Genomic DNA, 13,501 nt, shown 5'->3' with positions numbered 1-13,501 from the left:
GTGAGTATGTGTGCTTATGTTAGAGAATTTTGCTGTGCTTCCAGGCATGCTAAAGTAGACTGAAACCCACTGGTATTATGCTAGCAGTGGTTATCATAGCTAGGTCCGTTAGCCACTGCTAGCTAAAGCTAGCTACCCCGTAACTTTCCTGCATATGGCAACAAAGTGGGAGCTTTTTTGCTATCAGATGTGTCAGACAAGCATTTTGATGTACTTGTGACTGCCTGACAGGTATGAATGCAACTATTGCTGTATTTTTGAAAGAGACGACATTCCAGCTGTCTGCAATAAGATTTTGCAATTATACCGACATCGCTAGCCACAGTAAAATATCTAGTTATTTTGGTGGTGCATGAGCATAATCTTGGGGGTGTAGGTGGGGCTGAAAAAGGTGGGAGGAGACATTTTTTATTATAAACACAGGAGAGAAGCAAGGAAAGAAATCCTGGACAGTAAAAATCTTAGCTTTTGTGTCAGTCAACAGAAGTTTGGTAGTAGCAGCAGTAGTTGTCCACTGTTACCTTCCACATTCAGAGAAGCAGAGCTTGTAGCTACGCCATAGTCATTCTTGGCTTCACAGTTGTAGACAGCTGCATCCTCTGGGAAGACCTCAATGAGCATCAGTGTGTGGACATCCCTGTGATGTAAGAATTTACACTTGAATCCAGCGGACAGGGCCTGGGAGTCCTTGTACCAGAAAATTTGAGGCTGAGGGGTGCCTTTCACTTCCACAGAGAAACGGGCAGGCTTGCCAGCCTCCACAGATAGGGGCTCCATTTGTTTGATGATCTGGGGAGGCTCAGGAACTGAATCAAATGGGAAATGAAGCACATGAGAAAAAGCAGGTATAAATGAACATATTCATGTTTCTGGGTGTTAAAGGCTGTCCAGAAAGAAAATCCTGCAGATAATATGAAACAAAGCAGACCAAATAGTATTTTATCCACACTTAATGAAGACATTTGAAGATGTATGTTGATTATGCCCAGTTTCTTACAGATGTTGTTATTTTGCATTTTCCTTGATAATTTTAGATGCGCTGAAGTGAGCGCATCTAAAAGCCACTTAAAGGCTTGGTTTGTTCCTTGAAAATTTGTTAGTAAATTCACACTTAGTTTCACTAACATTGCATTGCGGCAGATTGCACATTCTTTTTGCACCCATTGCTTGAGCTAAATTGACCTCAATAGTCTTTGCGTGGGGTGTTTACCCCACCTTTTAAAGCTTATTTGTGCAACACCAGTTTGGAGGAATTGTGGTCACAAAATATTGGTGAATTGGCACAGTTTGGATAGCCCAACCGACAACTGTGGGCCGAATGATTACAATTACATTTGTGCCTGCGCACAACCATATCAGCCACAAAGTGGGGCTGATTCTCTTGCCTGCACAATTTGGAATGCTTTTCGCTCTCTGCACAAGAAATAGTAAATAACGTCACAAGCCAATATGGTAATTTGTGCACTCTGGGCCCAGTGTCAAGCATTTAGTATCAATTTCTTTCAAAATTATTTCCGGTAGTGAATATATTTCCATCACTGGTATAGTAAAGCAATTATCAAAGATTATCCAGCTAATTTCACAAAGAATGATTAAAAACTGGAGGATCAAAGCTGCAGAAAAGCAAAAAATGTTAAAAATGATGTTGTTTAAATGTAAATAAGTAGTCATAATAAACTGTGTAAAAATACAGGAAATAACATTTCGTTTGAAAAAACATTTTTTAACCCTGACACCCCCTGCTAGATCATTTCAAATCAAAACAACATTTCAAATGTAAAAATTAAGCCCTTGGATATAATACTATGGTACAAATGTTCAAGTACTCAGCACATAAACTCCAGAGTAATTGAGCAGAGCAAAACGCTATCCTAGAGCTTACATTCCTTCACAATACACAAAACATCTTTAATGGTCCAAACTTCTATCACTATCTTCCTAAAAACAGATTGTGCATAAGTGTACCAAATGACAGAATCATGTATATCCAAAGCATTTTTCATAGTACTCTCAGACTAGTGCAACTATACTGTACATGGCCCATAGCCCCACCCTGAAACTGTGCTTCTAATGAACCGTTAAATCCAACCATATGTTTATAACCACAGCAAATTTTGTACACTGAGTCACTATCACAGTGGAAACCTACTTGTAAGCATATCCGTTGTAAGACCAACCAAGATAGCTATATTGATGAAAATCTTTAGGAATTAACTATTCCAATTCAAAATCCATTTAAATTCTCAATAAAATAAAGCAATCAATTTCTAAGAATTAATTTATACTCAGTCACAACCTGAAATATTCACAGTATTCACTGTCTAGTGACACCTTGTAATTATTCAGCTTTCCTTTTCTTTTCAAAATAAATTAACTTATAAAAGGTATTTGGAAACATGCACATTCTCTTGCATAGCCTACATAAAATGTGATTGCATGAAATAAGTGTCTAGTCATCAACAAGGCAGCTACAAGAGGATTCCTTTTTAAAGTGTTACAGTATAACAGTTTTAAAATGAACCGAAGTAAAGCCACATGTGCTCTGAAAATCCCTCAGTCAACACTCAAATGAAAACCAAATGAAGCAAAATAAACAAATGTGAATTGGCAAGCCAGGTTTGAATGCAAAAAATGTGAAATAATTGCTTTTAACACTGGACAGCTTTTTCAAGGGGAAATTTTAAGTAAAATGTATCAATGTTTATAAGAAAAAACAAAAATATGTAATTTAATCATTAAGTGAGAACTATGAAAATAAAGTTCTGCTTACTTTTGACATGCAGAGTAATTTCACTCCTGTTCCTGCCAGCAATAAATGTGTACTTCCCAGCATCACTGCGGTAGGTCTCTGTGATGGTCAAGCGATGGACCTTTCTGATAGCTGCATAGCTGAATCTTTCCTCAGTTGACAACTGAATCTCAGTTCCATTTCTCAGCCATCGAGCTTCAACGTCATCTTCATTTACTTCAAATTCAAATGTTGCTCTCTGCTTCTCAAGAACCTAGAAGAAAGACAGAATGCACATTTTCAGATAAAAATATGAAAGTTATACTTTTTTCTTCATTTTTGAAGAGATCTATAAAAAGCATATTTACAGTTATTTCCCTCTCCCTGGGTTCTGTAATCCTGACATCACGGCCCTCCACAGTGAGATGGGCCTTAGAAATACTTGAACCAGCAACCACAGAATACTCTCCAGCATCAGATATGCGAACAGTTGGGATCATCAGGCGGTGCACGTACTTCTCAGTGGTAGTTTTGTATCTGCAAGCAAAAAATAACCATTTTATAAATAAAATGATATGGATGACCAATATAAATGTAAAATGCTCATGGTGGTTCTACCATTTATTATTATTATTATTATTATTATACAATTGTTGCCAAAGCACTCCTACATAAGCTACAAGGCATTCTGTGCAGTTAAATCCTTTTGAACATTTTATTTTACATGGAAATTGCATTCTGCTGAATTTCTATTACTAAATTCTAGAACTTTTCATGGACATTCAGAGGCGGCTTTAAAGGTTTCAAAGACTGCTTTTGTAAAATATCATATCATGAATGTCAGGGAGTATGCGCAAAGTAGTAGTAGTATGCGCAAAAAGTAGTTTCAAGCACCAAAATAAAAAATGTTTTCAAGGACCTGAGTGACCTTGTCAAGAGGCCTTTTTGCTTTCACAATACCATCTCTATTTATACTTACATTTTATGTTTCGTTCATTGTCACCATAATTGATGAAATTGATGGAAATTTATGCTGGAAAAATGATCAATGCAAAGAGACCATTACAGTGCCACAAAAAAGTACTTACATACTTCCTAATTTCCTCTACTATTGCATATGTGTCACACAAAATGGTTTCAGATCTTTGTCTAATATTACATTTTGTTTAAAGCGAAACTGAGTAAACCCAAAACCTTTTTTTTTTTATTATTGAACCTTACCATCACAGTGAAGTAGTCATCACAAAGTTTCTACAAGCACACTAAGCCACGATCAAAGATAATTCCAGAAGAGATTAGAAAAAAGTTGATGAAATATATCTGTCTGAAAAGGGTTACAAAGCCATTTCTAAGCCACTGGAACTCCACCTAACCACAGTAAGAGCAATTATCTCCACATGAAGAACATTTGGGACAGTGGTGATTCTTCCCAGGAGTGGCCGGCCTGCCAAAATTTCTCCAAGGGTAGAGCAACAGCTCATCCAGGGAGAACATCCAAAGAACTGCAGGCCTCTTTTGCCTCAGCTAAGGTGAGTGTTCATGACTCCACAACAAAAAATGGGCAGGGCAAAAATGGGACTAATGGGATTGTAGCAAACCAGAAACCACTGTTAACCAAGAGAAATATCAATGCTGGTCTGAAATTAGCAAAAGCATGGATGATCCCCAAGCCTTGTGGGATAATGTTCTATGGATAGATGCAAAAAAAGTGGTAGTTTTTGGAAGACACGGGTCCCGTTATGTCTGGCATAAGGAAAAAACCCAGCATTTCACAGTAAGAACAGTCAAACATGGTGGTAGCGTGATGGTGTGCAGATGCTTTGCTGCCTCTGGACCTGGAGGACTTTTATTGAAGGAAACAATAAATTCTGCTCTGTACCAGAAAATTCCTAAGAATAATGTTTGATCATCTGTGAGCTGAAGCAAAAGTGTAATTGGGTTAAGCAGCAAGACCAGTGATCGAAAACAAAAAGGCAAGATCACATCGGAATGGCAGAAAAGAAACAAAATGAATGTTTTGGAATGGCCTATTCAAAGTCCTGACTTGAATCCAATAGAGATGCTGAGGCAGCACTTGAAACAAGCAGATTGTGTTAAAAAACCTACCAGTTTGTCTGAATTGAAGTAGTTGTGCAAAGAAGATCAGGCTAAAATTTCTTTACAGCAATATGAAAGACTGATCTCAAACAACAGTACGTGTTTGGTTGCAGTTGTTGCTGCTAAAGGTGGTGCAACCAGTTATTACGTTTACTTTTTCTCATGGGTGATATGGCTGCTTGAAAACTTTTTTCATTAAATAAATTAAATAATATTTTTTACAATGCGTGTTAACTCAGGTTCCCTTTATATAATATTACATTTTGTCTAAAGATCTGAAACCATTCAGTGTGACAAATATGCAATAACAGAGAAAATCAGAAGGGGCAAATACTTTTTCACGGCACTGTGTATGTACAAGGGAAAAAGCCAAAGGGGTTTAAAAAAATTACTTGCCTATCAGAAATTTCCAGCTCTTGACCATCTTTCATCCACATTACATGTATGTTTGGCTCAGAGATCTCGCATTCAAAAACAGCCCTTTTCTTCTCAGTTACTTTTATGTCTTTGATGTTCTTTCTGAATTCAACAACACGTGCTGAAAAACAAAGTGAATCACATTAAAGAAAATCAAGAAAACAGCAAATAACATGCCATTCAAAAGACAAAACCAGAATAAGAATATATTTACCTTCAATGTAAAGGTTAGCAGATGTTTTTGCAGACCCGGCCACAAAGGAGTACTCTCCACCATCCCCAAAGTGTACGTTCCTAATGGTCAGTGAGTGAGTGAGCTGTTTGGTGCGAATCTGGCATTTTTCTGATGATCGGATCTCCACACCATTCTTCAGCCACTTGTAGGTTATTCCTTCATAGTTTACATTCACCTCGAAGGTGATTGTGTCTTTCTCTTGAGCTTTGAGGTCCTTGAGCATAGATGTGATCAGAATGGCTGAAAAACAAAGAGAAACATGATAATTGTGTGGTTTAATTTTTTAGAATAAAATAAGAAAAGGAAATTAATGACTAGAATATGACTTACTGTTGACTGTCAGCGTGGCAGAAACTCTGTCATTTCCACATATAAAAGTATACTCTGCAGAGTCATCTCTGCTGGTATTCATTATTTTGAGCTGGTGCAGCTTGCCCTGTACCACGATCCTGAACTTCTCGCTCATCTCGATCTCCACTCCATTCTTAAGCCAGGTTGACGGCACATTGAAGTGAGAGACCTCACATTCAAAGGTGGCAACCTGGGTCTCAGGGACTTCAATGTTCTTCATTGTTTTTGTGACACACAAAGCTAAACAAAGCATGGACGCAATTTTTTTACTGCAATCTAACTGAATATAAATTTGTGAAATACATTTATGAAGTGTACAGACAATGTAATATTAAAATGAATTGTAACAATGAGGGGTGAAACAATCTGTTTCATAGTAAAACTGTCCAATTTCACATGAAGTAAGTACTTATCAGTACTTACCTTCAACATATAGTGTTGCACTGCATTGCAAATGTCCGACAACAGCTGTGTATTCTCCAGCATGGCGGGTGTTCACATTCTGGATGACCAGCTTGTGAGCCTTCCTCTCTGACAGTATCTTGCAGTTCTCACTGGGCTTCAGCTCAACATTATTGAACATCCACTTCACTGGGATGTTGTCATGAGACAAGCTCAGTTCAAAGGATGCAGTGGCATCCAAAAGGGAGGTCACATCCTTGGGTTTCTTCACAATCTTAATAGCTAAAAGACAGTGGAGAGATGTACATCTCAGGAACACACGATTACAGTTACATTGTTTTATATTTGTTAAACCATGCATGTCAAACTTACTCTCAACGTTAAGTCTGGCATTAGCAGACAGTTTTCCCAGTTTGAATCCATAGACAGACTCATCCTGTGTGTTACAGTTCTTGATCTTCAGGGTGTGAACCATGCCATCTACTATTATTTCAAACTTGTCACTGGACTGGATCTCAATACCATTCTTGGTCCATTGGAATCCTTTCACATTCGTGTGGGTCAGCTCAAGACTGAACTCTGCTTCCTGGGTCTCAGTGACTGTCTGGTTCCTCAGTGTCTTTCGCACCTTCACCGCTATGGAAAACAATCACGGAACAAGTATCACAAATATTTAATTATTTTTATTTTATTGAAGAAAATGTGTTTGCAAGTAATAGACCTGAATTATATAAGGAAGTATCAATAAGTCAATGATCGCCACAGTACCTTCAACTCTCAGGTTGGCTGTAGTCTTGGAGTTGGCCACTTGGTACGTGTATTCACCAACATCCTGAGGTCTAGTGATGACAATTATGAGGCGTCTTACAGCTCCATCTTTCTCACTCCTTATGTTGTCACCGAAATCCACAGGGCGGCCATCCTTTAGCCATTTCCCCTCAGTATTTGGATTGGCCACTTCACACTCAAACTCTGCAGTCTGGGACTCTGCTACTGTCACATCCTGGAGAGGTCTGTTAATTGCACCACCTGGAAGAATTGAAGGTAAATACTGAACTCTAGTGGGCACAATGGTGAAGTCATTAAATTTTGTCAGTTGGGATACTAATACATATGGGCAATTGCAAGTCTTTGGGATGAAAACATTGTGTAATTTTCGTAACTGTTAAGCTATTTAATTATGAATATAAGGCATATACCGAAGTATTTATTCAGGAATAATTAATACCATTTATTTGTTTTGCTCTTCTAAGATTTTCAAGAGTACAATTAAAATTTATCATTTATCATACTTTCAAACAATCTGTTTCACACCAGACTTGTGCACTGAGATGAGGGACACAGAAAGATGTATGAATACAAGCTCATGTAAGGGGCTGTGACTGCACAGTGCTCTATATATAGTTAATTCTTTATGCAATTCAGGCCACATCTCTTCCTTATGTGTCCCTAAGTATCTCATCTTGCATCCCGTAACAGCACAATCCATGATCACAATTAATCATAAAAACACGTGGAGCATGTATTTACCAGTTACAATTGGCCCAAACTGTTCAAGATTAAAACATGATTTCTTGCAACTGTTTTTAGATGTACTGGAAAACCATTCACAAGTGTCATCAGTTATTAGTTTCAATTTAAAGTTCTAAACACAAACTCCCATCATTTTGTAACATTTCATCTTCCACCTTTTGTATGATCCAAGCACATGTCCTTGTGCTTGCATCATGAGCATAATCCAGATTTGTGCACTATTATATGATTACACACTTGACCTTATAATGTGAAATGTTCAAAATAATTGCTTATTCTGTTTACCAGTACTGTGGCTATTGTTTGTGAATGCACATCCTTTAATTTACACTATGACTTTTATCGTAGCAACAGAAAATACAAAATAATAAAAATAAAAAGTTTTTTTTTTTAATTTGCTAATGAATTTCTTTCTTCTTTTGTCCTTTCCTTTTTATTTTATTTTAGACCTATGGAAGCAGCTCATCATTTGTTTAGTGAGTGCTTGTATAACTGCAAATTAAGAAATCAGAGAACCTAACCCCACAGAACCTTGTGTGGACACTTATTTGAAGTACCTAAGTGCTACACAATTAGAAACATCAAAGTGTCAAAGTATTACTTAAGTGTGCAGATTGGTGGTTCCTAGGGTCTGAACTGTACAACACATGCCCCTGTTTTGTCTTATATGGACTAAAAGCCACTGCAGCCATCTTACTCTACCCAAAGGAGAGGCATACTGGAGACACAATAAGGGCTGAAGCTGATGATGATCTGATTTCTTTTTTCAACTCTTAAAAGAGCACAAGAACAGTAGGAGCTACATTTAATGTAATCCTCAAGTGGTTTAGATCATGGCATCAAGAGCATAATCAAAAAAAATATTATAAATATTATCTTTTAAACCATTAATGACACTAATTGTGCAATAGTGAATTGAGTGTGTCCCCCTCTTGGTTTCATTTTAGAAGCAACTTATCATTATATGTTTTCGTACATACCTGATACAGAAAGTTTAGCACTGGATGTCTGTTCACCAGCAGCAAATGTGTATTGTCCCTCCTCATCCTTCATGGTATCAATGACAGTCAGTGTATAGCGTTTGCCCTTCGCCTCAATCTTGTGCTTGGGACCAGCTTTCAGATGCTGATTCTTAAAGGTCCAGAGAACATCAATACCAGAGTGGGACAAATCAACCGTAAAGGTGACATTCTGGGTTTCAGTGCAAACCTGGTCTTCCATATGCTTCACAATGTGAATTCCTAAGGAAAAACCACAACAACACCAAAAAAACATTAGGCTCAATTTCCTTGATTGAATGTTAAAAAGATATTTCTTATGGTATTAAATTATTTGCCTACTTTCAACAGTCAGTTTGCAGCTGGAATCAACTCTGCCAACAACCAGTTTGTACTGCCCCTGGTCTGAGGCAAAGGTCCTGCTGAAGACCAGACGTTGCTTGGATCCTTTAGTGATCACCTGGACTCTTTCACTGGACACCACCAACTTGTCATTGTGATACCATTTTACTGAGCTAATATCAGCAGCAGAGATTTTAGCCTCCAGCACGGCTTTAGTGCCCTCCACTGAAGACACATCCTTTAGCGGGGTCAAGATGCCAATGGCTGCAATAAACAGAACAACCGCATTAATATCTGAAATAATACAGATATTACACATACACATAACACATACACAAACATATAGACTGTCAGATTTAATTTGAGGGTATTTTCAACTATATCAGGTGATCGATGTGTGAATTACAGCCCTTTTAATATATAGTTGCCACATTTTAAGGGACCGAATTGACATAATCTTTAAAAAAAACCTCATGTTTAGTATTTGGTTGCAAATCCTTTGCATTCAATGACGGCCTGAACTCTGCAACCCACAGACATCCCCAGATGTTGGGTGTATTCCCTTGTGATACTCTGCCATGCCTGTACTGTGGCCATCTTCAATTTATGTTGGTTTCTGGGGATATTAGCTTTCAGTTTTGTCTCCAGCAAATGAAACACATGTTTATTTGGATTCTGGTCAGGTGACTGACTTGGCCAGTGAATAACATTTCATATTTTGACTCTGAAAAACTTATTTGTTGCTTTAGCTGTATGATTGGGGTCACTGTCCTGCTGCAAGGTGAAGTGCCATCCAATGGGTTTAGAGGAATTTCGCATCTCAGCAGATAAGATGTTCCTGTACTCTTCAGAATTTATTTTGCTGCTGCCATCACCAGTCACATCATTAATAAAGACAAATGAGCCAGTTCCAGTGGCAGACAGAAATTCCCAATACTACCTCCATCACGTTTCACAGATGAGGTCCTACAGGTTAATACTAATCTCATCTGTCCATAAGACTTTGTTCCAGAACTCTACAATTTTTTATAATGTACTTGTTTTTAGCAATCCTAGTCATTCTGTTCTTGAGGCTTACCCGTGGTTTGTATTTTGCAGTGAACCCTCTGGGGTTATGCTGGTGTAGTCTTCTCTTTATGGTAGTCTTTGATACATTTAAGTCTACATCCTGTACACATAGATGTATCAAAGTGCTCTTGATCTATTTGACAGCTGAAAAGTGGCTTTTTTAACAATTCACCTATGCCTACATCCCAGAGAGTGTTTTTGATCTGTTTGGCAGTTGAAAGGGGATTTTACTTCACAACTGAAAGCATTCTTCAGTCATCCACTACAGTGGTCTCCATGGTCTACCAGGTTGTTTGCTATTGCTGAGCTCATCAGTGCATTCTTGCTTCTTAACAATGTACCAAAACAGTTTTCATTTTAACACACTCAATGTTTTCACTATGTCTCTGATTGACTGATTCTGATGTCTCAGCCTCATGATGGTCTGCTTTACTGGCACTGACACTTCTTTGGTCCTCATTTGACAGACTTCAAATGCTAATGGAAAACCTAGAATCAGCTCTTGACCTTTTGTTAGCTTTCTTGCGCATGAACTAATGATACAATGACACACAACTGGTCAAGTGTCAGCTGAGCACCCAATTGCCCATTTAATTTTGGTCCCCTAAAATGGGGGGATAATGCGTAAAAAGGTCTGTAATTCTGTATATACGGTATAGTCTGTAAGAACTCTATTACATAGAGTATGTGTGGTGTGTATGTATGTATGTGTAAATGATTAGTTGTGGCTAATTAATGTTAGAACAAATAGTGCAATTCAAATCTAATAAGTTACCACCGCATTGTCGTAAAGTAAATTCCCACAAAAAAATGTAAAACTGTTATATGAATGAAATTATTGAAATTTCACACCATTGCAAAGCTATTTAACTGATCTTTTGGCTTGTCATACAGGTTGTTCACCACACTCCAGCAGTTAAATTGCACCTAAATGTATAATACAATGAACAATCCCATTTATTAATTTCCGTTAAAAGAAAACACTCGGAGTTGCACAGGGCTTAACAGTGTGTAGAATAAGCATGCTTCAATAACTGCCTTGCTGTTTAAGGAAATTCTAAACATTTCTACATTATTTTTGTTTGAACGGGAAATGATGAAAACCCCTACTGTTACCCACAAATACAATGGATTTTTTTTTTTTTTTTTTTTTTTTTTTTAAAGTACTTACTCTGAACGGTTAGCTTCCCAGCCGTGGAGATATTGTGAGTAGGAACAACAAACGAATACATTCCAGCATCATCTCTGTTGGCATCTTCAATGAGAAGCTTGTGGGTATTCTTATCAATCACAACATGAATGCGGTCAGTGGCTGAGATAGCTTGCCCATTCTTCATCCAGGAGCCCTCAACGTTCTCCTGGGAAAATCTGACTTCCAGTTGGGCAATGTCCCCTTCACAGATGGTCAGGTCTGTGAGTCCTTGCATCAATGTCACTGGACGTACTAAGCAGAAAGATATATGTCATTTACTACAGATTCACTAAAATAACAGGCCAGACAAAAGAAGCTGGAGTCAGCTGTCAGCATACACTTGAATGCAAAAAATTACAGATAGTATTTGGAAGTATAATCTAATAAATTATCTTTGAAAAGAGGTTTGGCTTGATACAATCATAAATAATGTATAAATATAAAACACATCAAACCGTGGAAATATAGAAAAATTATTATGGCAAGCTTGGGAAAGGAATTGTTTGTTCTTCCATTGATAAAGTACAGCAATAGATTATCTACCATTAGTTACCAAATAGTCATCTGAATAACAATACTACAGCAAGGTTTGCAAAAAAAAGTAGCACAAGAAGTGCTCACTAATGTTGGCTATGCTAATAGAGCTAGTTCGACAAAACATTGGTCTAACTTTCACTACTTGTAGGGCTATGCCCCATTTAGGCTACACCGCTGTAGGTTATCGAACCTACACAGCCTAATTATGCACAAAATCTACCCACTCTGGGAGCTCAATTTTTACTTACTTTCTTGTCTACCCTATCTTTTCTTATTTCAGTTTATTTCTTCTATTGTTTTACCAGGTTTTCCTTTCACATGCACATGGATGCTGGCAGGCTAACTTTAAGCATTTCATTACCTATCTGCTGTATTGTGAAATTGGCAAATGTGTGAAACTTTGATTTAATCACTAGGCTAACTACAGGTAGTAGACTAGATAGGTGATCTGATGTTATTCATTGGCAGAATAGTCATCCACAAAGTTTTATCCACAACAAATCCAAAACACCTCCCCTCAGACGTTTAGGACAATGCAAGTTTTGCAAGTTCCCCAGGGGTCACTGGAGAATGGTGAGGCACAGACCCCTGCTGACAGAACCAGAACTCATGGCCGAAATGTCAATTATACATCACCCTACAGTGCTACTGGCCTGGACTGTGGGGTTCATCCAAGCACTAGAACAAGAATCGCGCCTAAACCAGATGTGCAATACAGTTGCCCCATATATACAAAATCTTAAAAAATTATTTTATTTTAAAATTATTTCATTGACAAGACTGCAAAAATGCTCACATTTCATATGTAATGATCCACTTGTCTTCAGTTCACCAATAACAAAAGTATATTTGCCCTGGTTCTCCTTCCTGACATCTTTGACAGTGAGAGTGTGGCGTCCACGCCGAGAAGACATAACATATTTGCTGCTGGGAGTGATTTCCTTGTCTTTGAAGTACCAGGTACCCTCAACATCCTCACGGGACACTACACACTCAAATTCCCCAGAGTAGGTCTCAGGAACTTCTATATTCTCCAGATTCTTTACAATATCCAGCGGGGCTCCTATGCAACAGCAGGAAAAAAAACAGTTTATTTATAGTGTGATGGGTCCACTTACTACAATTAGTATTAATTACTTAATGCATAATTATTCACATTATTCTGTTGTCAGTCTGCATTAATGCCAACAACCAGAAAGCAAATTACAAAAAATTTTGACAAATGAATGAAAATAATTTACTGAATTGTTCTCGGTGTTGCAGTTACATACGTCATATAATTTACCTTCAACGATTAGTCTGGCAGTGGTTCTGATGTGGTCGTCCTCAGCAACAGCACAATTGTACTCTGCAGCGTCACCCATGTCAATGGTCAACACAGACAGGAAATGCACCTTCCTGTCTGAATGCATTCGATATTTGTCTCCAGAAAAAATTTCTGTATTGTTTTTCAGCCATTTCACTTTGACAAAAGGTTCATTAGTTTCACACTCAAAGGTCACCATAGTATCCTTTTCTTTGGCATTGAGATCTTCCAGTTCTTGTGTAAATGTAATAACTTGCTTAGCTGAAAAATAAAAGCATAAGAGCAATGCATCAAT

General features: G+C 37.8%; 1 protein-coding gene across 1 annotated transcript in view; it reads right to left on the bottom strand.

Moving 5' to 3' along the window:
* LOC118222801 (titin-like) overlaps window positions 1–13,501 on the bottom strand; it is a 202,142-nt gene that overhangs the window by 160,712 nt on the left and 27,929 nt on the right. Inside the window, exons 24-37 of the mRNA XM_035408658.1 lie at window positions 13,186–13,467; window positions 12,697–12,963; window positions 11,343–11,615; window positions 9,104–9,367; window positions 8,744–9,004; window positions 6,999–7,259; window positions 6,603–6,866; window positions 6,252–6,512; window positions 5,808–6,068; window positions 5,457–5,717; window positions 5,222–5,363; window positions 3,097–3,265; window positions 2,771–3,002; window positions 522–806 (exon numbers count right to left, since the gene is read on the bottom strand). Of these exons, the coding sequence (XP_035264549.1) occupies window positions 522–806; window positions 2,771–3,002; window positions 3,097–3,265; window positions 5,222–5,363; window positions 5,457–5,717; window positions 5,808–6,068; window positions 6,252–6,512; window positions 6,603–6,866; window positions 6,999–7,259; window positions 8,744–9,004; window positions 9,104–9,367; window positions 11,343–11,615; window positions 12,697–12,963; window positions 13,186–13,467 (3,483 nt within the window). The remainder of the gene's footprint in view (window positions 1–521; window positions 807–2,770; window positions 3,003–3,096; window positions 3,266–5,221; window positions 5,364–5,456; window positions 5,718–5,807; window positions 6,069–6,251; window positions 6,513–6,602; window positions 6,867–6,998; window positions 7,260–8,743; window positions 9,005–9,103; window positions 9,368–11,342; window positions 11,616–12,696; window positions 12,964–13,185; window positions 13,468–13,501) is intronic.

The sequence above is a fragment of the Anguilla anguilla genome, chromosome 3 (assembly GCF_013347855.1).
Source record: "Anguilla anguilla isolate fAngAng1 chromosome 3, fAngAng1.pri, whole genome shotgun sequence".
Taxonomy (NCBI): Eukaryota; Metazoa; Chordata; class Actinopteri; order Anguilliformes; family Anguillidae; genus Anguilla; species Anguilla anguilla.
The sequence above is the reverse complement of the archived record's forward strand: the minus strand, read 5'-3'. Positions and strand labels throughout refer to the sequence as shown.